Genomic DNA, 26163 nt, shown 5'->3' with positions numbered 1-26163 from the left:
AAACTAAGCAGAGACTTGGGGACTGCTTTGCAGAACACCTCCGCTCGGTTCACAATAAACAACTGCACCTCCCAGTCGCAAACCATTTCCACTCCCCCTCCCATTCTTTAGACGACATGTCCATCATGGGCCTCCTGCAGTGCCACAATGATGCCACCCGAAGGTTGCAGGAACAGCAACTCATATTCCGCTTGGGAACCCTGCAGCCCAATGGTATCAATGTGGACTTCACCAGCTTCAAAATCTCCCCTTCCCCCACCGCATCCCAAAACCAGCCCAGTTCATCCCCTCCCCCCACTGCATCCCAAAACAGCCCAGTTCGTCCTCTCCACCCACTGCATCCCAAAACCAGCCCAGCTTGTCCTTGCCTCCCTAACCTGTTCTTCTTCTCACCTATCCCCTCCTCCAACCCCAAGCCGCACCTCCATTCCCTACCTACTAACCTCATCCCACCTCCTTGACCTGTCCGTCTTCCCTGGACTGACGTATCCCCTCCCCACCTCCCCACCTATACTCTCCTCTCCACCTATCTTCTCCTGGATCCATCTTCAGTCCACCTCCCCCACTCTCCCTATTCATTCCAGAACCCTCACCCCATCCCCCTCTCTGATGAAGGGTCTAGGCCCGAAACGTCAGCTTTTGTGCTCCTGAGATGCTGCTGGGCCTGCTGTGTTCATCCAGCTTCACACTGTGTTATCAAGGACTGATTTGACATGGCTTTGCGTGCGGCAAATTCTCCCTCACAAAAAATTTGAGTTTTTTGACCAAGAAGATATGTGAACGCAGAATGGTAGACATTGTCTACTTGAATCTTACCAAGGCCTTTGCAAAGGTTCCACGTGGTAGGCTGGTTAGTAAGGTTAGATCACATGGGATCCAGGAGGAGCTAGCCAATTGGATGCAAAATTGGCTTGATTGGAGGAGACAGAGGGTGATGGGAGAAGGCTGTATTTCAGGCTGGAGGCCTGTGACCATCAGTGTGCCGCAAGGATTGGTGCTAGATCCCCTGTTGCTCATCATTTATATAAACAGCTTGGATGAGAAGATAGGAGGCATGGTTGGTAAGTTTGCGGATGATGCCAAAATTGGTAGAGCAGTAATCAGGAAAGAAGGCTATCTAAGAGTAGAGAGATAACGCGGCGTAGAGCTGGAGGAACACAGCAGGCCAGGCAGTATCAGAGGAGCAGGAAGGCTGACATTTTAGGCCTGGACCCTTCTTCAGAAAATCTCGGCCTGAAAAGTCAGCTTTCCTGCTCCTTGATGCTGCTTGGCCCGCTGTGTTCATCCAGCTCCACACCATGTTACCTCAGATTCTCCGGCATCTGCAGTTCCTACTGTCTCTAGCTAAGAGTACAACTGGGTCTTGATCAACTGGGCCAGTGAACTGAGGAACGGCAGATGGAATTTAATTCAGATAAACGTGAGGTGCTGCATTTTGGTAAGGCAGGGCAGGAGCTATACTGTGAAAGGTAGGGCCCCGGTGGGGACACCGAGAGGGGCAGTTACATAGTTCCTTAAAACTAGCATCCGCGGTAGACAGGGTGGTGAAGAAGGCTTTGGGTACCCTGACCTCCATTGGTCAGAGCAATGAGTATAGGAGTTGGGGCATTGTGTTGTGGCTGTAGAGGACATTTGTAATACCACATTTGGAGTATTGCGTACAGTTCTGGTCGCCCGGTTATAGGAAGGATGTCTTGAAACTAGGATGTTAACCAGACTGGAGGGTTTGAGTTAGGAGGAGAGGCTCGGACTACTTCCCCTGGATGATCAGGTGTTGAGGGTGACCTTTATAGAGGTTAGACTAGATTAGATTCCCTACAGTGTGGAAACGGGCTCTTCAACCCAACAAGTCCTCACCGTCCCTTGAAGCATCCCACCCAGACCTATCCCCCTAAAACCCACACACCCCTGAACACTGCGGGTAATTTAGCATGGCCGATCCACCCTGGCCTGCACATCTTTGGGCTGTGGGAGGAAACCGGAGCACCCGGAGGAAACCCACGCAGACGCAGGGAGAATGTGCAAACTCCACACAGACAGTCGCCTGACGCTGGAATTGAACCTGGGTCCGTGGCGCTGTGACGCTGCAGTGTTAACCACTGAGCCACCGTGTCACCCCACAGAGGTGTATAAAACCAAACGAGGCAGAGACAAGGTGAACAGCCAAGGTCTTTCCCCCGGGGGTGGGGGTGGGGTCCAAAACTCGAGGGCATAGGTTTAAGGTGAGAGGGGAAAGATTTAAAAGGGACCTGAGCGGCAATGTTTTCACACAGAGGGTGGTGCGTGTATGGAATGAGCTGCCAGAGGAAGGGGTGGGGGCTGGTACAGTTACAGCATTTAAAAGGGTGCATGAATAGGAAGAGTTTAGAAGGATATGGGCCAAACAGAGACAAATGGGACGAGATTACTGCGGGAAACACGATCAGGATGGAGGAGTCGGGCCTGTTTGTGTGCTCTACGACTCGATGACTCTGTGACTCTGCCCAGTCACCAGGCCCAGAGAATCCACCAACAAGATTCGCAGACGCTTTCCGCTAGGGGCCGGAACACTTAGCTGCCACTTTCCCATTGGGGTCAGGGCAGATACCCCCGGGAGGGAGTTACAGACGGGAATCTGATCGAGGGGTTCGGGTGGGGTTTATATACAGAATAACAGATACCCCCTGGGGAGGGAGTTACAGACGGGAATCTGATCGAGGGGGTTCGGGGGAGTTTATATACAGAATAACAGATACCCCCCGGGAGGGAGTTACAGACTGGAATCTGACCAAGGGGTTCGGGGGGGGGGTTTATATACAGAATAACAGATACCCCCTGGGGAGGGAGTTACAGATGGGAATCTGATCGAGGGGGTTCAGTGGGGTTTATATACAGAATAACAGATACCCCCCAGGGAGGGAGTTACAGACTGGAATCTGATCAAGGGGTTTGGGGGGGGGTTTATATACAGAATAACAGATACCCCCCAGGGAGGAAGTTACAGACGGGAATCTGATCGAGGGGTTCGGGGGGGGTTTATATACAGAATAACAGATACCCCCCGGGGAGGGAGTTACAGACTGGAATCTGATCGAGGGGGTTCAGTGGGGTTTATATACAGAATAACAGATACCCCCCAGGGAGGGAGTTACAGACTGGAATCTGATCGAGGGGCTCGGGGGGGGTTTATATACAGAATAACAGATACCCCCTGGGGAGGGAGTTACAGACCGGAATCTGATCGAGGGTTTCGGGGGGGGTTTATATACAGAATAACAGATACCCCCCGGGGAGGGAGTTACAGACGGGAATCTGATCGAGGGGTTCGGGGGGGGGTTTATATACAGAATAACAGATACCCCCGGGGAGGGAGTTACAGACGGGAATCTGATCGAGGGCTTCGGGGGGGGTTTATATACAGAATAACAGATACCCCTCCAGGGACGGAGTTACAGACGGGAATCTGATCGAGGGGTTCGGGGGCGTTTATATACAGAATAACAGATACCCCCCCCGGGGAGGGAGTTACAGACCGGAATCTGATAGATGGGTATGGGAGGGTTTATATACAGAATAACAGATACCCCCCGGGGAGGTAGCTACAGACTGGAATCTGATCGAGGGGGGTTGGGGTGGTTTATATACAGAATAACAGATACCCGCCGGGAGGGAGTTACAGACTGAAATCTGATCGAGGAGGTTTGGGGGGTTTATATACAGAATAACAGATACCCCCCGGGAGGGAGTTACACACTGGAATCTGATCGAGGGGGGTTGGGGTGGTTTATATACAGAATAACAGGTACCCCCCGGGGAGGGAGTTACAGACCGGAATCTGATCGAGGGGTTCGGGGGTGGTTTATATACAGAATAACAGATACCCCCCGGGGAGGGAGTTACAGACCGGAGTCTGATCGAGGGGTTCGGGGGGGGGTTTATATACAGAATAACAGATACCCCCCGGGGAGGGAGTTACAGACGGGAATCTGATCGAGGGGGGTTGGGGTGGTTTATATACAGAATAACAGATACCCCCCCGGGGAGGGAGTTACAGATAAGGAATTGGAGACATTGTCACAGATGTGCAGTTGAGGAATGGATGGCTGTTTCTCAGGTAGTGGATGACCGTGATATTCTCAGTTGCGTTTGCAGGGAAAACGTCTGCATCAGTAAATACACATTTCACCTTGTCCAGAGTTTACCGGGATGTAGTGCAACTCTGTAAGACGTGTCGTACATGTCAGAAAGAGGGGTCATTTTGTCTATTTCAAAATTCTCATCCTAGTTTTTGAATTTGGCTTTGTGTCTCCCTATCACTGTAATCTCCCCCACCGCCCACAAACCTTCGCTGTGTCCCTCTGCTCCTAGTCTCTTGACAATTTCTGGTTTTAAAAGTTCCCCCATTGAAGGGTCTAGGCTCTGGAATTCCATCTTTAAACCTCCCTCTCTCCCTCTCTGTGGTGCTCCTCAAAGCTGATCTCACAGTCCAGGCTTTGGAACGAACTGCCTGAAGGAGCCGCACACACAGACATGCACCTGTGGTCTTTGGGTTCCACCTGCCCTCGTGCTGCATCAGACGAAGAGTTAGGGCCACTTTCCCTGGTCTCTATGGCTTGAAGTAACAACAAAATATCAGATCATTTCCATTGGTCATGTCACTGATTACGGGATCTTGCTGTGTGACTTTAGCTGCTGCGTTTGTACGTTCTGACAGTAGCTCCACACCAAAAAAGAGATAATGGGAACTGCAGACGCTGGAGAATCTGAGATAACAAGGTGTGAAGCTGGATGAACACAGCAGGTCAAGCAGCATCAGAGGAGCACAAAAGCCGACGTTTCGGGCCTAGACCCTTCATCAGAAAAAAAGCTTTTCTTCTGATGAAGGGTCTAGGCCCGAAACGTCAGCTTTTGTGCTCCTGAGATGCTGCTTGGCCTGCTGTGTTCATCCAGCCTCACATTTTGTTATCCTAGTGACGATGAGTACAGGGTGGTGGACATCCTCATTGGGAAAGATTGTGTGAGCTGGAGAAGCGGAGACTGGTGCAATCCCACCCCCAGGGATTGCTGAACGAGATTTTTGGGCAGGGTGGGGGGAAAGAGAATGGATTTCTGAAAATGCAGCTGATAGCCAGCCAAGAGCTCAGGGTAGGATTTGTAATCACTGCTGGGGTGGATCATGTCGAGCTCAGTTAACGCAGGGCTCAGATCTTCATGCGGTTACTATGCAGCTAGCTCCAGCTCGAATACCAACTCATACACTTCTCCCCCACCCCCTGCTGTAGCCTTGCATTCCCACACACTTGAGCAGCTGCTTTCAATCAGCTCACATCTGCAAAAAATTGATTCTTAGCCACTTTCTCAACAGCCTGGATTCCATCAGAGTACGAGAGACGAGAACCAGATGAGAACTCGGTCATGGTGTACTTAAAACTGCAGCACTCTCTGTGCAAACTATCCCACACTTGCTTGATGTTGTGGATCTTAATTTTGATACTTTCATTCACAAAGTGACCGAATGGTGCGGGAGTCTCCACACACTCCTTCCCCCCCAACCCCACCCCACAACCTCAGAGTAAGAACCATCTAGATCACCTTCAAAATTTTAAAACTGTTCTCAAGCTTCAAACAGCCTAGGGACAGAATGCAACAGCAAAATGAGAAACAGAAATAAAAGTACTCCATTCTGCTTTACCTCAATTTTAAATAGAAAAGCAATGAAATCAGCTGCTTGTTTCGGCAACCACCCCCCTCTTCGCCCCTCAGTTCACTGGCCCAGTTGATCAAGATCCAGTTGTACTCTTAGCTAGAGACAGTAGAAACTGTGGAAGCCGGAGAATAGAACATAGAACATAGAACATTACAGCACAGTACAGGCCCTTCGGCCCTCGATGTTGTGCCGCCTTGTCATACCGATCTGAAGCCCATCTAACCTGCACTATTCCATGTACGTCCATATGCTTATCCATTATAAATCCTATCCCTTATAACCTTTTCCAACACTTTACCAACAACTGAGGTAAGGCTCACTGGTCTATAATTACCAGGGTTGTCTCTACTCCCCTTCTTGAACAGGGGAACCACATTTGCTATCCTCCAGTCATCTGGCACTATTCCTGTAGACAACGACGAGTTAAAGATCAATGCCAAAGGCTCGGCAATCTCCTCCCTGGCTTCCCAGAGGATCCGAGGATAAATCCCATCCAGCCCAGGGGATTTATCAATCTTCACCCTCTGAAGGATTTCTAATACCTCTTCCTTGTGAACCTCAATCCCACCTAGTCTAGTAGCCTGTATCTCCGTATTCTCCTCGACAACATTGTCGTTTTCTAGAGTGAATACTGTTGCAAAATATTCATTTAGTGCTTCCCCTATCTCATCTGACTCCACACACAACTTCCCACTACTATCCTTGATTGGCCCTAATCTTACTTTCGTCATTCTTTTATTCCTTATATACCAATAGAAAGCCTTAGGGTTTACCCTGATCCTATCCGCCAACAACTTCTCATGTCTCCTCCTGGCTCTTCTGAGAATCTGAGATAACAAGATGTAGAGCTGGATGAAATGGGTCTAGGCCTGAAACGTCAGCCTTCCTGCTCCTCTGATGCTGCTTGGCCTGCTGTGTTCATCCAGCTCTACACCTTGCATTTATATAGAGCCTACACTACAGTAAGGCATCCCAAGGTGCCTTATGAAATCAGATTTGACATCGCGACACATGGATTTTATTTATTCTCCTGGGCAACATGGGCATTGCTGGCCGGGCCAATCTTTACTGCCTATCTCTAGTTGCCCTTGAGGGACAGGCAATAAATGCTTGACCAGCCAGTGACGCCCAAGTCCCACAGGAGAATAAATTAAAGTGAAATATTATGACAGCAGATCTGAAGGGAGAAAGAAGAAGCAGAGATTTCCTGAGAGAATTCCAGAGCTTGGGCAGCTGAAGGAGACGCTGCAGCATCAGAGACTGAGGGGTGACCTTACAGAGGTTTATAAAATCATGAGGGGCCTGGATAGTCAAGGTCTGTTTCTAACGGTGGGGGAAATCCAAAACCAGAGGGCGTAGGTTTAAGGTGAGAGGGAGAAGATCTAAAAGGGACCTGAGGGGGAAGCTTTTTCACGCAGAGGGAGGTGCGTGTATGGAATGAGCTGCCAGAGGAAGTGGTGGAGGCTGGTACAGTTACAGCATTTAAAAGGCATCTGGATGGGCCAAACACAGGCAAATGGGACTTGACCAGTTCAGGAAACCTGGTTGGCAAGGATGAGTTGGGCCGAAGGGCCTGCTTCTATGCTCTAAGACTTTGTAACCCTGACACCATCTGCTCCCTCCACCTACCTCTGCCCCCTGCCAGCTGGAGATTGTTGGAGAGTTGAACTCAGTAGGCGAGGGAAACACCCCCACCCCGGTCATGTTGCACTGAGGTCAATCCCACGTCATCCTTTCTGCTCAACAGAGGCAGGCTCCTGAGCGCAGATCTGGAGTTGGATCCTGGATCAGGCAAATACAGTTCCTCAGAGGACACATAGGGGGAGAAAGAGGACCACTGTCGAACACTGCAGGCTGCGGTAACGCACAGCCACGAGAACATTTCACTGTTTCAAACAGACAATTTATTACACCCTCAGGATGTGGCTCTCAATGACTGGGCTAGTATTTATTGCTTGTCCTGAATGGCCCTGAGAGAATAAAGGTGAGCTGCCTCCGAAAACCACTAAAGGCAGTGTGCTGCCCAGCAAATTGGCCCACAGGAGTTCCATGGTGTTATACACACCGAGTAATCTCACAAAAGATAAATCCCATGGACTCTGGAGGAACAGTCTTCACAATGCAAGGACAATCTCGGCAACGGGTCAACATCTACAAAAGCAGCACCCCCCAAGCACTGACCCTCTGACAGTGCCCGCTCCCTCAGCACTGACCCTCTGACAGTGCCCGCTCCCCCAGCACAGACCCTCCGACAGTGCCCGCTCCCTCAGCACTGACCCTCCGACAGTGCCAGCTCCCTCAGCACTGACCCTCCGACAGTGCCCGTTCCCTCAGCACTGACCCTCCGACAGTGCCCGCTCCCTCAGCACTGACCCTCCGACAGTGCCCGCTTCCTCAGCACTGACCCTCCGACAGTGCCTACCTTCGTCAACACTGACTCCCCAGACAGTGCCCACTCCCTCAGCACTGACCCTCCGACAGTGCCCGCTCCCCGAGCACTGACCCTCCGACAGTGCCCACTCCCTCAGCACTGACCCTCCGACAGTGCCAGCTCCCTCAGCACTAACCCTCCGACAGTGCCCGCTCCCTGAGCACTGACCTTCCAACAGTGCCCACTTCCTCAGCACCGACCCTGACAGTGCCCGCTCCCTCAGCACCGACCCTCCGACAGTGCCCGCTCCCTCAGCACTGACCCTCGACAGTGCCCGCTCCTTCAGCACTGACCCTCCGACAGTGCCTGTTCCCTCAGCACTGACCCTCCGACAGTGCCCACTCCTTCAGCGCTGACCCTCCGATAGTGCCCACTCCCTCAGCGCTGACCCTCCGACAGTGCCCACTCCCTGAGCACTGACCCTCTGACAGTGCCCGCTCCCTCAGCACTGACCCTCCGACAGTGCCCGCTCCCTCAGCACTGACCCTCCGACAGTGCCCACTCCTTCAGCGCTGACCCTCCGACAGTGCCCAGTCCCTCAGCACTGACCCTCCGACACTGCGGCGCTCCCTCAGCACTGACCCTCCAACAGTGCGGCGCTCCCTCAGCACTGACCCTCCGATAGTGCCTGCTCCCTCAGCACTGACCCTCCGACAGTGCAGCACTCCCTCAGCACTGACCCTCCGACAGTGCGGCGGTCCCTCAGCACCGACCCTCCGACAGTGCCCGTTCCATCAGCACCGACCCTCCGATAGTGCCCGCTCCCTCAGCACTGACCCTCCGATAGTGCCCGCTCCCTCAGCACTGACCCTCCGATAGTGCCTGCTCCCTCAGCACTGACTCCCCAGACAGTGCCCACTCCCTCAGCACTGACCCTCCGACAGTGTCTGCTCCTTCAGCACTGACCCTCCGACAGTGCCCGTTCCATCAGCACCGACCCTCCGATAGTGCCCACTCCCTCAGCACTGACTCTCCGACAGTGTCTGCTCCTTCAGCACTGACCCTCCGACAGTGCCCGCTCCCTCAGTACTGACCTGCGACAGTGCGGCGCTCCCTCAGCACTGACCCTCCGACAGTGCCCACTCCCTCAGCACTGACCCTCCGACAGTGCGGCGCTCCCTCAGCACTGTCCCTCCAACAGTGCCCACTCACTCAGCACTAGCCCTCCGATAGTGCCCGCTCCCTCAGCGCTGACCCTCCGACAGTGCCCGCTCCCTCAGCACTGACCCTCCGACAGTGCCCACTCCCTCAGCACTGACCATCCGACAGTGCCCACTCCCTCAGCGCTGACCCTCCGACAGTGTCCAGTCCCTCAGCACTGACCCTCCGACACTGCGGCGCTCCCTCAGCACTGACCATCCGACAGTGCACGCTCCCTCAGCACTGACCCTCTGACAGTGCACCGCTCCGTCAGTACTGACCCTCCGACAGTGCCCACTCCCTCAGCACTGACTCTCCGACAGTGTGGCACTCCCTCAGCACTGAACTGCGACAGTGCAACGCTCCCTCAGCACTGACCCTCCGACAGTGCCCACTCCCTCAGCACTGACCCTCTGACAGCGCCTGCTCTCTCGGCACTGACCCGTCTGACAGTGCGGCACTCCCTCGGCGCTGTCCCTCCGCCAGTGCGGCGCTCCCTCGGTGCTAATTCTGCAACAGCACCCACTCCCTCAGCACTGACCCTCCTACCGTGCCTCTTCCCTCGGCGCTGACCCTCCCACAGCACGATGCTCCTTCATCACTGTTGCTCCTCGTCATATTTCCCCATTATACTAATCTGGTAGCTGCAGTTTAAATTGTGCTGTGACATGTGCAGGGTTGAAATCCCTGACCCATGGTTCAGACACAACGGAAGAAGTAGAACAATATCGAAGAGAGTGTGGATAACACAAAGATTGGCTCGATGGTTCACATTTCTGAGTAAGGTGACGTAAGGTCAGTGGCAGGTGGACATTAACCCTGATTAACGTGAGGTGATGCATTTTAGAAGTGACCAGGCAAAGGAACTCACTGATACACAGGAAATTCGTGATCATGGGGTCTTGTCCACAAATGCCTGAATGCGGTAGGGGAGCTTTAGGGTAGTTCAAGATGCATACTGGATATTTGCCTTTATCAGTCCTGGCTACTCCTTGGTTACAACAGCAGGGAGGTTATGTTGGAGCTGTACATTACTCTGGTTAGGCCACAGCTGGAGCACTGTGTGCAATTCTGGTGACCACACTACAGGAAGGATGTTATTGCACTGGAGAGGGAGGAGAGGAAATTCCCAAGGATGATGCCTGGGATGGAGCATTTCAGCGATGAAGAGGGGCTGGATAGACCCAGGTGGCTTTCCTTGGAGCAGGTATGGTTGAGGGGGGAACCTGATAGAGATATATAAGATGAGGGGCATGGACAGGATGGATAGAGCGTAGCTGTTTCCCTTAGTCAAAGGATCAATAATAAGGGAGCATGCATTTAAAGTGAAAATTTGAAGAAAAACCTTTTCACCCAGAGGGTTTTGGGGTCTGGAATTCCCTGCCTAGGAGGGGAGATGAGGTGGGAAACCTCACAACATTTTATAAGTATTTGCATGAACGTCCATTCACCATTCAAGGTTGTGAGCCTCACGCGGGAAAGTGGGAATTCTGTCGATTTAGAATCATACAAGCTCGAAGATGCCCTTTGGCCCATCAAGCCTGTACTGCCAAAATGTGTTTTGTTGGTGCAGACTCAGTTGGCCGAAGGGCCTCTTTTGTATTGTACAATTGCATGATTCGAATAGCTGAGACAGCAGCTGAGGTGGTTTAAAAATGTCAGTCAGGGAGTTTGTATACTGGAGAACAAAAATAACCATCATCCACAGAGGAAACATGTCAGGCAGTGTGTGCAGAGATGAATAACAAGGCCAATGTGACACCGTTCCTGCTGTGTTCTTGCTAACAGTACAGTGCCTACAACAGCAAACTTCCAAATAATTAAACTCACTTCACACAAAAATAATCCATTTATTTAATAAATTATGATATATGATAAATTGCGTTATTTCAAAGTGGCACCAAATTTCCCAGGCCTCAATGCATTGTGGGACCTGGATGCATTCTCTAACAACTTAAACTCCACACAGTCCAACATCAGCAGTTGCTGTAGGCTGGGAGCGCGAGAGCGCGCGATGGAGAGAGCGAGCGCGCGATGGAGAGAGCGAGCGCGCGATGGAGAGAGCGAGCGCGCGATGGAGAGAGCGAGCGCGCGATGGAGAGAGCGAGCGCGAGAGCGCGCGATGGAGAGAGAGAGGGCGCGCGCGCGATGGAGAGAGAGAGGGCGCGCGCGCGATGGAGAGAGAGAGAGCGCGCGCGCGATGGAGAGAGAGAGAGCGCGCGCGCGATGGAGAGAGAGAGAGCGCGCGCGCGATGGAGAGAGAGAGAGCGCGCGCGCGATGGAGAGAGAGAGAGCGCGCGCGCGATGGAGAGAGAGAGAGCGCGCGCGCGATGGAGAGAGAGAGAGCGCGCGCGCGATGGAGAGAGAGAGAGCGCGCGCGCGATGGAGAGAGAGAGAGAGCGCGCGCGCGATGGAGAGAGAGAGAGCGCGCGCGCGATGGAGAGAGAGAGAGCGCGCGCGCGCGATGGAGAGAGAGAGAGCGCGCGCGCGCGATGGAGAGAGAGAGCGCGCGCGCGCGATGGAGAGAGAGAGAGCGCGCGCGCGATGGAGAGAGAGAGAGCGCGCGCGCGATGGAGAGAGAGAGAGCGCGCGCGCGATGGAGAGAGAGAGAGCGCGCGCGCGATGGAGAGAGAGAGAGCGCGCGCGCGATGGAGAGAGAGAGAGCGCGCGCGCGATGGAGAGAGAGAGAGCGCGCGCGCGATGGAGAGAGAGAGAGCGCGCGCGCGATGGAGAGAGAGAGAGCGCGCGCGCGATGGAGAGAGAGAGAGCGCGCGCGCGATGGAGAGAGAGAGAGCGCGCGCGCGATGGAGAGAGAGAGAGCGCGCGCGCGATGGAGAGAGAGAGAGCGCGCGCGCGATGGAGAGAGAGAGAGCGCGCGCGCGATGGAGAGAGAGAGAGCGCGCGCGCGATGGAGAGAGAGAGAGCGCGCGCGATGGAGAGAGAGAGCGCGCGCGATGGAGAGAGAGCGCGCGCGCGATGGAGAGAGAGCGCGCGCGCGATGGAGAGAGAGCGCGCGCGCGATGGAGAGAGAGCGCGCGCGCGATGGAGAGAGAGCGCGCGCGCGATGGAGAGAGAGCGCGCGCGCGATGGAGAGAGAGAGCGCCCGCGCGCGATGGAGAGAGAGCGCGCCCGCGCGCGATGGAGAGAGAGAGCGCGCGCGCGCGATGGAGAGAGAGAGCGCGCGCGATGGAGAGAGAGCGCCCGCGCGCGATGGAGAGAGAGAGCGCCCGCGCGCGATGGAGAGAGAGCGCGCCCGCGCGCGATGGAGAGAGAGAGCGCCCGCGCGCGATGGAGAGAGAGCGCGCCCGCGCGCGATGGAGAGAGAGAGCGCCCGCGATGGAGAGAGAGAGCGCCCGCGCGCGATGGAGAGAGAGAGCGCCCGCGCGCGATGGAGAGAGAGAGCGCCCGCGCGCGATGGAGAGAGAGAGCGCCCGCGCGCGATGGAGAGAGAGAGCGCCCGCGCGCGATGGAGAGAGAGAGCGCCCGCGCGCGATGGAGAGAGCGCCCGCGCGCGATGGAGAGAGAGACAGCGCCCGCGCGCGATGGAGAGAGAGACAGCGCCCGCGCGCGATGGAGAGAGACAGCGCCCGCGCGCGATGGAGAGACAGCGCCCGCGCGCGATGGAGAGAGAGAGCGCCCGCGCGCGATGGAGAGAGAGAGCGCCCGCGCGCGATGGAGAGAGAGAGAGAGCGCACACGATGGGGAGAGAGAGAGAGAGAGAGAGAGAGAGAGCGCACACGATGGAGAGAGAGAGAGAGAGAGAGAGAGAGAGCGCACACGATGGAGAGAGAAGTGCACGAGAGGAAAGGTAGACATTGTAAGACTGCAACCTCAGGGTGGATTATTGGTAAAAGAAAGACAAAAGGGATAGAAGAACTTGTAATTTGAGAGTTGTACCAATCTGATGATATCAAGGAAATACAGCTGATCAGGTATGAACCAAAGTGCTTCACCTACAACGAATTACTTTGAAAAGCAGTGACTATTCTGCCAGCAAATGAGAAAGCCATGTGGTGCAGAGCGAGATTTCACAGAGATCACTGTAATGAATGGGCAGATAATGCTTTTCTGTGGTGCTGTATGAGGCAGTCATGCTGGCCAGACTAACCTCCAGGTATAAAACACCAACACAGGCCAGCAGTGCTGTCCCTGAACTCACAGCTGGTACTTAAAGCTTCATTCCTGACTGGGACTTGCTGTGGTCCAACTCAAAGCTTTTAATGGATGGGATAAGGAGCAGATTCCAGCTCATTCTGTGAGACAAGCTATTTAAAATATTCCATTTTTCACTGCTTCCTGTGCTCTGAAGAAATACAAAGGATCATTCGGATGTAGCTACTCAGGCTCTAAACCACTGCATTGATCTTCTGGAACTCTCGCTCTCTCTCTCTTTTCATTCTGCTTTTCAATGTTTTCCTTGGCCAGTGGATCGATCTGCCCGGTGGAAAGAGGAATGCAGCTCTTGATGGGAGCTGCCATTTAGGAATACAGTCAGGTTCAGCCCGGCAGTCTCCATGTTGTGCTTCAGGTTGTTTTTAATGTAGCCACAGAGCTAAGTGCCATTCTCTCCCTCTCTCCATACAGCAGCCCTCCCTACCCTCAGCAGTATGGGACCAGTTATCTTCACCTCAAAGCCATACTGTACACCTGGTAAATCTCATCAGGGAAGTTGTCTTGTTTCTCTTCAGCCAGCACGTGGAGCCCTGCTAGCCGCACAATGTTCCGAAGGGAGGCCAGGTCACGACACACACTGCTGTCCACCTCATCCTCAATCACCCCTTCCTGGCTCACATTGTCCTTCACGCAGATGATTCCGTTTGGACGAAGCCCTTTCTGACACCTCTTGAGGAACTGGATAAGGTGGGTGTCAGTCAGGTGCCCTGTAAGAATCCGAAAAAGGACAATCAGTGACCCCCTTACTGGGAGGCTTTCATAAATAAAACACAAAGAACTGCAGATGCTGTAAATCAGAAACAAACTGAAATTAAACGGAGAAACCTAGCAGGTCCTGCAGCATCTGTGGACAGAAAGCAGAGTTTACAGTTTGGATCCATGTCAGTTACTGAATTCAAAATGTTAATTCTGCTTTCTCTCTATAGATTGCATATCACAGATCCATGTTAAAAAAACTCCCCCTCTGGTTCTATTGATGGCCATCTTCAATCTGCAACCCCCCCCCGCCTCAGTTTACTGACCCTACCACAGGAATAGATTCTCCCGATTTACTCAAAGATTCAAGATTGTGAACACAATTAAATCTCTCCTTTAATCTTTCCTGCTTGAAGGAGAACAATCCCAGCTTCGCTAGTCTCTCCACATTGTCTGCAGGTCCTCATCCCTGGGACTGTTCTACAACACAGCCTTGACTAGGGCCTCCACCTACAGTCATAGAACTGGGGAATGTGGAAACAGACCTTTGATCCAATTTGTCCGTGCTGTCCCTGCTGACCAGATATCCTGAATAAATCTAGTCCCATTTGTCAGTATTTGGCCCATATTCCTCTAAACCCTTCCTATTCACGTCCCCATCCAGATGCCTTTTAAATGCTGTAACTGTACCAGCCTCCACCACTTCCTCTGGCAGCTCATTCCATTCACACACCACCCTGTGTAAAAGTTGCTCCTTAGGTCCCTTTCTAAATCTATCCTCTCTCACCTTAAACCTATGCCCTCTAGTTTTGGACTCCCCCACCCTGGAGAAAAGACCATGGCTCTTTACCCTATCCATGACCCTCATGATTTTATAAACTTCTATGGTCACCCCTCAGCCTCCGATGCTCCAGGGGAAATAGCCCCAACCTATTCAGTCTCTCCCTGTAGCTCACGCAGTATTCTAATCTGTCCTGATGTGTGGGACCCAGAGTCAGCCTCAAGCTCCAGTCAGTGCCTCACCAGAGATTTAAGGGCATAAGGAAGAGAAACAGTCAGAAACTATTCACCTGTGAGCCTGCTCCACCGTCTGGTATTATCATGGCTGATCTCATCTTGGCCTCAACTCCACTTTCTTGCCCCCTCTCCATATCTGTTCAAACCATTGCTCATTAAAAATCAGCAGCATCTACCACACTGAGGGACTGAATTCCATAGATTCATGACCGTTTGAGGGAAATAATTTCTCATCTGTTTCAAATCTGTTACCCCTCATTCTAAAACTGACCTCTCATTCTAGATTGCCCCATGAGGAAACATTTTCTCTCAGTCTACTTTGTCAATTCCCTTTTAACACCTTATAGACCTCAATTAGATCTTTCCTCAATCTTCTAAATACCGGAGAGTATCATCCTAAACTCTCTTCATTAGACAAACCCTTCACCTCTGGAATCAATCCGGTGAACCTCCCCTGAGCAGCCTCCAATATGACCACACCCCTCCTCAAGTAAAGGGAGCAAAACTGTCTGCAATAATCCAGGATAACAAGGTGTAGAGCTGGGTGAACACAGCAGGGCCAGCAGCATCTCAGGTGCAGGAAAGCTGACGTGTCAGGCCTAGGCCATCACCATGCAATACTCCAAGTGTGGTTTCACTAATGACTTGTACAGTAGCAGTAACATTTCTGCACTTTCATACTCCATTCCTTTAGCAATAAATACCAAAATTCAATTTTTCCTCTATTACTTGGTGTATATACATCCTATCTTTCTGTGAGACATGCATGAGGACACCCAGATCCCTCTGCACTGAAACAGTAAAGTTTCTCTTTATTTATTGATTCCTCCAACCAAGATGGAGAACCTCATATTGATCCATATTAAATTTTTAGCCCCATTCACCAAACCTATCCACATCCATCCGTAAATTTCTTGTTTCTTCATTGTAACTTACTTCCCATCTATTTTAGAGAGATTTGTAAATTTGGCTACAGTACTTTCTATCCCTGTAGCCAAGTCATTAATATTGTTTCTAAATAGTTGGGATCCAAGGATTGAATCCTGTAGCACCCCATCAGCTTCAACTTACCAAGAAGAAAAACGACCTATTTATCCTGACTCTCTGCTTTGTATTGGTTAGTCAATGCTCTACACAAGCTAATAAATTATTCCCAATCCTGAGCGATCTTACCCTGTATATTAACTGTTTGTGTGGCACCTTATCAGATGCCTTCTGGAAGTCCACACAACATCTACAGGATCCCCATTATACATATTGTTTGTTACATATTTAAAGAACTCTAGCAATTTAGTCAAACATGATTTACCCTTCAGAAAACCATGCTGACTCTGGCTGGATGGCATTTTGATTTTCTAAAGTCCTGTTATTACTTTTTTAATATTGATTCTAACAACTTCCCAATGACCCATGTTAAACTAACGTGTATAGTTTCCTACTTTCGGCCTCCCTCCCTTTTTGGATCAGGCTGTGATATTAATATTTTTCCGATCCAGTGGAACCTTTCCTGCATCCAGGGAACTTTGGAATATTATAGCCAATGGATCCACCATCTCTGCTGCTGCATCTTTAATACCCTAAGGTGTTGGCCAGCAGGCCCTGGGGCCTGTCTACCTTCAATCCCAGAGACGGTAGGAACTGCAGATGCTGGAGAATCTCCCCTCCCCCTACCACATCCCAAAACCAGCCCAGCTCATCCCCGCCTCCCTAACCTGCCCTTCCTCCCACCTCAAGCCCCACCCCCATCTCCTACCTACTAACCTCACCACGCCCCCTTGACCTGTCCGTCCTCCCATCTCCTCCCTAACTACACTCACCGTTACTGGCTCCATCCCCGCCTCTTTGACTTGTCTGTCTCCTCTCCAGCTATATTCTCCTTTAGCCTTCTTCTACCTGCAACCCCCTCTCTCCCTACTTATTTCAAAATCCACTTCCCCTCCCCTATTTCTGAAGAAGGCCCGAAACGTCAGCGTTCCTGCTCCTCTGATACTGCCTGGCCTGCTATGTTCATCCAGCTCTACACCTTGCTATCTCTGCCTTCAATCCCAATTGTTTGCTCAGTACTTTTTCTTGTGTGATGATTGATTTAAGTTCCTCCCTTTCTATTACCTCTGCATCATCTGCTACTACTGGGATGGTATTATTGTCTTCCACCATGAAAACTGAAGTAAAATAATGATTTAATGACTGTTATTTCTGTGATCCTCACTATCAACTCCCCAATCTCATCATCCAAGGGACAGACATTCACTTTAGCTATTCTCTTCCCTTTATATACTTATAGAAGCTATTGCTATCTGTTATAGTTCACACTAGTTCTCTTTCATAACATGTTCTTCTTTCGACTTAAAGATTTGGTACAATCTACCTTTGCTTACAGATCTGTTACCTCTATTTATAGAGCAAGCTATTGCCGTTTCAACTGAGAGCTGAACGATCAGATAAGGCCTCTGCTTAGCAAGAAGTTAACCTGAGCTCTGCAGATAGCTTCATTACTGATGTCACTCTCCAGTGTGCTACAGAGCCATACAAATCAACGGTGTACGGGTTCTGAGCCCAGCCTTGCAGGTGCTGGGCTAGTAGGGGAGGAAAATCAGGGTGTAAAGATGCCCTCAAGATTACTAAGCAGGTTCCCACTCTTTCTCACCAGTCTACCAGAAACTGAACATACATGGGCTGTGGGTGAGGACATGGATGTTCATGTGTAATGTTGTTCAGTAAATCTGCACTGCTGTGCTTGATCTTGGTTGGTACCCCTAAGATAGATACTGGGTGGGGAAGGGGAGTAGAGAGGGGTTGGTATCCCAGCATGATTCAGCACTCCAGGAATTGAGTAAATTACAAAGAGTAGAAGCGTTTCTAAGGATGAGCTGAGGTGAGGTGTCACGCTGTCTCTGTGGAATACAGCTCCCATACAACACTGGATTGGTGGGCTAGCTGCAGGGTGCACCAACAGACACATCACAGACTGCCTGGGTCTCTCATCTGTCAGAGAAGCTGTGCTTAAAGATCATTTAATGTTAGAAGGCAAATTTTATTTGTTTCTGGCCTCAGTCATACTGGGTAGACTGGCACACCTGTAATACAGGATTAAAGCTAACCCCACAATGGTTATGGGGGAGTAAGGTCTGACTGTGGGATCTGCGGGTGGTACTACTTTCTTCAGTGGTATTTCTTCTGCCTTCTTGAAGGAGAGGTGACTTGGTAAGTAAACCTAACAGACTGTGAAATATACAGAGCACACATTGACTGGTAATTCTGAAACTATAATGCATAAATGGTTGAAGGGTCTGAGGGGTAGCTGATACAAACAACGACCTTTTCTAAACATGGATATTTTGATGGTGGAATTCAGGCGTGTGATTCAGAATAAACTGAGTAACTGGAGACACTAGTGCTTGAGAGAAGGATGTTAATGAGAACAAAGGTCTCAGGAGTTTGGAAAAAAAGGCAGAATCTCTACTGAGTACATAAAAAACTTACAGCAGAGTTCAATTCTTGCTCTGAATTCCTATGTCCAGGTTAATAACGGAAAATGCCCATATAACCTTCACACATATCAGTGTTTTGTTGCTAGCTCCTCAATCTGTCCTGCAGAGAAATTCTTCCACTGCAATCAACTCTTCTCTCTCGTTCCCAAACTACCTGAATAATTTGATACTGAACAGTTGAGGAAATGTCACCAGAACCGAAACGTTAACTCTGTTTTTTCCTTCACAGACGCTGCCAGACCTGCTGAGCTTTTCCAGCAACTTTGTTTTTGTTCCTGAAATATTTTACAAATGCAGGTACATCCACGACAGATTCTGCTCTCCACATGGAAACTTGCCATGCTGCTATTACACACTGACACGAGTGCAGATATTGTCCATTGCACACATAACAGCAGCACATATTTAAAGGTCCATTGCCATCGTAAAAGTGGGTGCAGAAGTTTATCGAGGAGAAACAAAATAACAGACTGTATGACTTTGTAAAGAAAGTCTATATTATCTTCATGTTCTGGTCCAATATAACCCTGCTCCATCTTGAGCCTGTGCATAGTTTGTGATAACCATGTTCAGAACCACAGGAGATTTACAAATATTAGTTTGACTCAGGGCCTCACCTATTACCCACTGGATCCAGATGACATCATATCGTTGCGGCTGTGGGACAAAGTCCTGCAGACCGCAGCAATAGTAGTTGCCCACGCGATTGCCTTCCTCTCCGAGGTGGGCCTTGGCTTTGGTTAAGAAACTCTCTGTCACATCCACCATGTCGACAACTTTAAACATTGGCAGCAGCAGTCGCTTGGTGATCCTGCCAATCCCAGCTCCACAGTCCAGCGCACAGCCGACTCCTGCTTTCCCGGGGCCTTCCTGTGGAGAAGGAATGGTGCCATGAGACAGTAGCAGTGTTGCTGGTGGGCCATCACTCTCCAGTGTTATTGCAAACTTGGATCCCTATCAGTTACTAAAGTCCCAAAATTCAGGCACTTCCCAATAACAGGAGTCCACAGCCTTCTGAATTCTGAAGAACAGTCAGACTGGACTTCAAATGCTAACTCTGTGTCTCTCTCCATAGATGGTGCCAGGTCCAAGTTTCTTCAGCATTCTCCGTGTTTATTCCAGATTGAATATTTTACCCGGAAAGGGTATACAGAGGTGGGAGCAGACAGACAAAAAGTCGTCCTGTTTTTCTCCTTTTAACATTTTTTAAGCTTTAAAGTGAAAGAAATGTCCTCTCTCCTCATTTCAAGTACTCACTCTCATCCAGGTCTGACCCATCTCCTGCACTTCAGCCAGTACCCACTTTCTTCCCTCCCAAAACAGTGGTAAGGGTTCCCCTTGTCCTCACCTACCATCCCATCAGCATCCACATCCAGAGGACCATCAGCCACTATTTCCACCAGCTCCAGTAGGATGCCACCACCAGGGACATGTTGCCCTCTCCTCCCTTGTCAGCCTTTCACAGGGACCATTCCCTCCAGGACGCCCTGGTCCACTCTTCCTTCACTCCCAGTACCCTCCACTGCACTTTCCCCTGCAATCACTGAAAGTGTAACACTTGCCTGCTTACTTCCTCCCTCTTCAGTGTCCAAGGCTCCAAACACACGCTTTCCCAGCATTTTACTCAATCTAGTCTACTGCATTCACTCCTCACAATGTGGCCTCCTCTACACTGGGGAAACGAAGGATAGACTGGGTGACTGCTTTGCAGAACTCCTGCATTCTGTCTGCAAAAATAACCAAGTTTTTCCAGTTGCCTGCCACTTCAACACACCACCTTGTTCCCTGGTCAACATTTCTGTTTCAGGCTACTTGCAGTGTTCCAGTGAAGCTCAACAGAAGCTGGGAGAACAGCACCTCATTTTCCACTTGTGAACTCTACAACTTTCTGGACTTGATAGAGTTCAACAATTTTAGGGCTTGAGGCACTATTTCCAATAACCTTGCCCCCCAAGTACCTCATACATGGCCCAATTATCACATGGCCCGCTATTACACACTACCCATTGTTAGCCATTAACAGTCCCCATCAGCTGCCATTTATTCTCCTAGGCTGATTGTTATCCGCTCCTTTATCTGTCCAACTATTCTTCTCTCTTTGGGCTCTATCTCCATTTACTTATTTACTCCTCACACCCAGTTACCACTCTATCTTCTGCACAAAAAGACATTTTCCTAGCTACCAGCAGTTCCGAAACAGAATCACTGGACCCAAAATGTTAACTCTGATTTCTCTCCATGGCTGCTGCCAGACCTGTTAAGCTGTTCCAGCAGTTTCTGTTTTCGGTTCTCATTGTGACGTTTCTTACTTCCTGGTCACCTCTCACATCATTGTGTCTCTTGCATCATAACATCATCAGTGAAGCCCTGGTTGTGCTGCTATAGTTGGTGTCATTGTGTCTGTGCTCTCCAGTCAAAGGTCTTCACTTCTTAAACAGCCCTCTGCTCATGTACGACAGTAAACTTTACTTTTAGTCTTTGTCTTTAAATTTCTCTGTTTACACTAGTACTAGTACAGGAACAGCTGTGGACATAGTTCTTTTAAAAAAAACTCTCTGCTGAACTGTACTCCACAGTGCTTTACCTGTAGATATGCAATAGCTGAGTAACTTACACTGTAAAAGTCTTTAAACACCTCACTGAAGCTTTTCAGGTTTTGTTTCACACGTTATTTCAGAAAGGAATGCACAATGTTACACACATATGGCATTCTGTTTATTCCTCAGGAACCAAACTCTCGGAAAGCACAACACTTTAAAAAAAAGCTGTTTCACATAAAGTGAATTCTGGAGGGCTGCGGCATACTTTTGGGTTTCTCCCCAGAAAACTGAATTAATTTCAGATTTAGTAAGATATGGGAACTGTTGGTGCGTGTGCATGCGTGTTGGGAGGGTGTGGGTGGCGGTGGTGGTGAGTGCCTGTAGTATGTGAGAGGCAGGGTCTAGACAGCAAAATGTTGAATCAAGTTTATAAGCATAAATCTTCTAGCTAGTGTTTAGTTAATAGTGCTGACTCCTGTTTGGTACATAATTACATTGGAGACAGAGTTATTCAGTAACACGCCCTTCGGCCCCTCATGTCCATGCTGACTGACTGCTTTCATTAGAAATGTCAAATTTTGTGTAGTCCTGTTGGTTAACTGCTGTGCATTCAGATTTCTTTAAACTCTAACATCCCTAAAAAGGATCAAAATGATTTTTCCAGAAGAGAATTTGGATCATTATCTGAAGAACAAAGAAAATTACAGCACAAGAACAGGACCTTCGGCCCTCCAAGCCTGCGCCGATCCAGATCCTCTATCTAAACCTGTTGCCTATTTTCCAAGGATCTGTATCCCTCTGCTCCCTGCCCATTCATGTATCTGTCTAGATACATCTTAAATGATGCTATCATGCCTGCCTCTACCACCTCCGCTGGCAACACGTTCCAGGCACCCACCACCCTCTGCGTAAAGAACCTTCCATGCATATCTCCCTTAAACTGTTCCCCTCTCACCTTGAAATCGTGACCCCCTAGTAATTGAGTCCCCCACTCTGGGAAAAAGCTTCTTGCTATTCACCCTGTCTATACCTCTCATGGTTTTGTAGACCTCAATCAATTCCCCCCTCAACCTATGTCTTTCTAATGTAAGTAATCCTAATCTACTCAACCTCTCTTCATAGTTAGCACCCTCCATACCAGGCAACATCCTGGTGAACCTCCTCTGCACCCTCTCCAAAGCATCCATATCCTTTTGGTAATGTGGCGAGCAGAACTGTACGCAGTACTCCAAATGTGACCGAACCAAAGTCCTATACAACTGTAACATGACCTACAAACTCTTGTACTCGATACCCCGTCCAATGAATGAAAGCATCTTGTATGCCTTCTTGACCACTCTATCCACCTGCATTGCCACCTTCAGGGTACAATGGACCTGAACACCCAGATCTCGCTGTGCATCAATTTTTCCCAGTGCTTTTCCATTTACTGTGCAGTTCGCTCTTGAGGAAGAGCCTGTGAGATTTTGGAGACATGATGAGAGAATGGGACTAGGAGAAATGTTCCTGCAGTGTCAGCATGGACAATGGGCCAAGCAGCCTCTATGCTGGAATCATTCCCTATGATTAGGTTACCTAACACCACAGCTTCATAGAAAATGCTACATTTTGCTCATGAAGGTCAGTTTTAGCAGAAGTTTGAAGTGTTGACAAACATGTGCGATTTCCCATCAGGCCCAAAGTAGGAGCTCTATTTGATACATTTGCTCCTCCTTGCCTACTCCCCCTCTATTGTATTCTCAATACTATTCCAATACCTTGAGGGGTAAATGAAACACACCATACTTGTCAGCTAATCATTCTGCTAGGGCCACACTGGCCACGATTAGCTTTTATGGCAGGGTGCAATAAATCTCCAAATAAGTACTAAAAAATCAAGACTACTAATAATGACAGAGAGACTCACCCCAATGAACCTCTGCAGAAACTTCTTGGAGGAGTTAATGTCAATGCTGGAGATATGCCCATAGCCCCCCAACATACCATCGACTGTAGGTGGAATATTTTTCCAGTATTTCTTGGCCTTGGAGTAGAACCCATCTTCATCAGCAAGTAGCTCTGCAGTCATCATGCACAGAGCCAGGCTGGTCAGGGAAATGGAAGGAGAATTAATTACAACAGCAGAATTACAGGACGTGCACCAGAACACCTGAGCAAAAGCATAACTCACTTGATAAAAATACATTTTCTGTAAATGCTATCTTCTCTGCAGTACCTGACAGCCATGGTGTCTGCAGAGGAAGGGCCTTGGAACGAGCAGCTCAGCCAGCTGAGAGCAGAGCCCGGAGAAAACCCAAGACCAGTGAGTCAAGCTCCTTCTGAGCTCACTGCCTTTCCCAGCAGCCAGGTTGGTAAAAACCCCTGTCCAGATTGGGGCTCCCATTGATCACAGTTAACCATCACAGCTCAAACCAGCCGTCGGGCTGCCATACCACCCTTATTGTGGATTAGTCCAACTCTTTGAACACATGTTGGAGTCTCACTGACCAGTGAGTACAATTTGCCTCTATTTACCTTATCGTCAACACGTTACATAAACATCTTAATTCTTCACAACCGTAAGCCGTGTCCCTGTAAGATCCTCTTGAACCAATATCCTGTTACTATACAGTGCCTGTGTACGGATGGTCGAATGTTGCACAAAATGCTCTAACTGCAGCCTATCAAAGAAATCATCTGTTTCGTTGTTATGTGACAATAATGGACATACTTTATTGGCTGTGCAGTACTTTGAGTTATCACTGGAATAGATTCCCTGACCATTGTCATTCTGCTGTGTATAAATTATCTGTAATGTTTCTCTTTCTTTACTCAGAGTGGTAAGGGTGTGGAACGCACTCCCTGCCAATGTAGTTAACTCAGCCACATTAGGGGCATTTAAACAGTCCTTGGATAAGCATACGGATAATGATGAGATAATGTAGGGGGATGGGTTTAGATGCGTTCACAGGTTAGCGCAACATCGAGGGCCGAAGGGCCTGTTCTGCGCTGTATTCCAGTGTTAGTTAAAGGATAGATTTTGGCTTCAAGAAGTTGGGGTGAACTCCTTTGCTCCTCTTCAAATAGGACGATGAAATTTCTTAGTTTCATCTGAGAGTAAGGAGGACCTTTGTTTAACACCCTGTCCAGCAGACATTAAATCCAGCTCTGTAGCATTCCCTCAGTACTACACTGGGATGATCATCCTAGATTAGGTACCTGGGCATCCCATTATGGGACTTGATCCCCAATCCAGAGGAGGAGCAACTTCTTGACCCACAAAATCCACAGATTTTGGAGACAAGAGTTAAGAATAAGAAAAGCAACTGGTTGGGGTTTGTGTAGGTAATAGGCTCTAGTTTGAATAGCCCTGACCTCCGAGCAGGTAACCAGGATGGGCAAACAGACAGCAGATACAGCTCAATCCGGAAAAATTAGAAACTTCACATTACTGAAGGAAACATTCCGGAAATGGTGACGTTCTACACAGTGTAGACAGCAGAAGACAGATCCAGTCTGGAATGAAAACAACAAAACTGGAAACAGCCACAAAAGGCAGAGAATCATTAGTTTGAAATACAAAGCCAAGGAAGACTTGCCTTTGTATCGCACCATTGGATAACTCAAAGTACTGCAAAGCCAATAAAGTATGTCCATTATTGTCACATAACAACGAAACAGATGATTTCTTTGATAGGCTGCAGTTAGAGCATTTTGTGCAACATTCAACCATCCGTACACAGGCACTGTATAGTAACAGGATATTGGTTCAAGAGGATCTTACAGGGACACGGCTTACGGTTGTGAAGAATTAAGATGTTTATGTAACGTGTTGACGATAAGGTAAATAGAGGCAAATTGTACTCACTGGTCAGTGAGACTCCAACATGTGTTCAAAGAGTTGGACTAATCCACAATAAGGGTGGTATGGCAGCCCGACGGCTGGTTTGAGCTGTGATGGTTAACTGTGTTCAATGGGAGCCCCAATCTGGACAGGGGTTTTTACCAACCTGGCTGCTGGGAAAGGCAGTGAGCTCAGAAGGAGCTTGATTCACTGGTCTTGGGTTTTCTCCGGGCTCTGCTCTCAGCTGGCTGAGCTGCTCGTTCCAAGGCCCTTCCTCTGCAGACACCATGGCTGTCAGGTACTGCAGAGAAGATAGCATTTACAGAAAATGTAGTTTTATCAAGGGATGTCAGGTCGGCTCTTCCATCACAAATTGTTGCTCAGACAGTCAACTATCTGGATGGGAACTGGGAGCTACTAGATGAGGAATATAAAAGGGTCCAACAGGACCCCCAGTTCACCAAAGAAGCTGACATGGCCAGTAAAATATACACTTAATGCTCTGCTTTCATTCTAGGTTTTAAATATAGGAAATTAACACCTGAGAGAAGGAAAATTTAAAATTAAACCTGTGAAAACAAATGTGTTCATTCACCAGGTATACAGTGTACATCAGACAGGCAGAAATGTAGTGATCTCACTGGGCACGGCCAGTCAGAGTGTCGCAGCTGGGACAACAATGAGACAGTTTGAGGGTTTTATTTGGACTGGGATCAATGCAATGATGAGACAGACTCTGCAGTCTCCAGTGACAGACAGACATGGTCTCTCAGAATAGTCTGATTGCTCCAACAGCTGTAAGGTGGGGACAGCAGGTGACAGAGTGTCACCGGCTGCAGAACCACAATTCCCATTGCTATATTGGACAAAATAACTCCTCTACATCAGCCCAACGGCCTTCAATAGCAGATGGAAGGATCAAATGGAATAAATACCTTCAGGATCTCTAACGTCACACCTTCAGAGAGTCTCAGTTCCTGTCGTATTCAATACCCTCTGAAGAGGTTTTATAGTCGGCTGTCGGGTTACTCTGCAGAGATTGACAGATAAACACTATAAGACATAGCAACAGAAGTAGGCCAATCAGTCCATTGAGTCTGCTTGGCCATTCAATGAAATTGTGGCTGATTGGATAATACATAGCTCCGCTTTCCTGCTCTTTCCCT

General features: G+C 49.5%; 1 protein-coding gene across 2 annotated transcripts; it reads right to left on the bottom strand.

The window, feature by feature from the left end:
• Positions 1-12745: 12745 nt before the first annotated feature.
• On the bottom strand, positions 12746-26048 carry ntmt1 (N-terminal Xaa-Pro-Lys N-methyltransferase 1). 2 transcript variants are annotated; one of them, XM_059638198.1, is made up of 4 exons: positions 25933-26048; positions 23081-23258; positions 19252-19504; positions 12746-14137 (listed from the first exon to the last, which is right to left on the bottom strand). In XM_059638198.1, exons 2-4 carry the CDS (start codon positions 23243-23245, stop codon positions 13881-13883), a joined length of 675 nt encoding a protein of 224 aa, XP_059494181.1. In that variant the 5' UTR covers positions 23246-23258; positions 25933-26048; the 3' UTR covers positions 12746-13880. The 2 variants fall into 2 exon arrangements, with proteins under 2 accessions (XP_059494181.1, XP_048393883.1); XM_048537926.2 differs by lacking the exon at positions 25933-26048 and having other exon boundaries at positions 23158-23260.
• Between the last annotated feature and the right edge of the window lie 115 nt (positions 26049-26163).

Source organism: Stegostoma tigrinum, chromosome 29 (genome assembly GCF_030684315.1).
Source record: "Stegostoma tigrinum isolate sSteTig4 chromosome 29, sSteTig4.hap1, whole genome shotgun sequence".
NCBI classification, from domain to species: Eukaryota; Metazoa; Chordata; class Chondrichthyes; order Orectolobiformes; family Stegostomatidae; genus Stegostoma; species Stegostoma tigrinum.
Note: the sequence above shows the minus strand (reverse complement) of the source record. Positions and strands in the feature narration are given on the sequence as shown.

What these genes read in the sequence shown, in the direction of transcription:
- ntmt1 (XM_059638198.1), bottom strand. Translation starts at nt 23,245, where the DNA reads ATGATGACTGCAGAGCTACTTGCTGATGAAGATGGGTTCTACTCCAAG. An exon ending in TTCTGCAGAGGTTCATTGGG is followed by an intron (nt 19,505 to 23,080) that starts GTGAGTCTCTCT and finishes CCTTCTCCACAG; the next exon opens with GAAGGCCCCGGGAAAGCAGG. An exon ending in CTGGATCCAGTGGGTAATAG is followed by an intron (nt 14,138 to 19,251) that starts GTGAGGCCCTGA and finishes GGATTCTTACAG; the next exon opens with GGCACCTGACTGACACCCAC.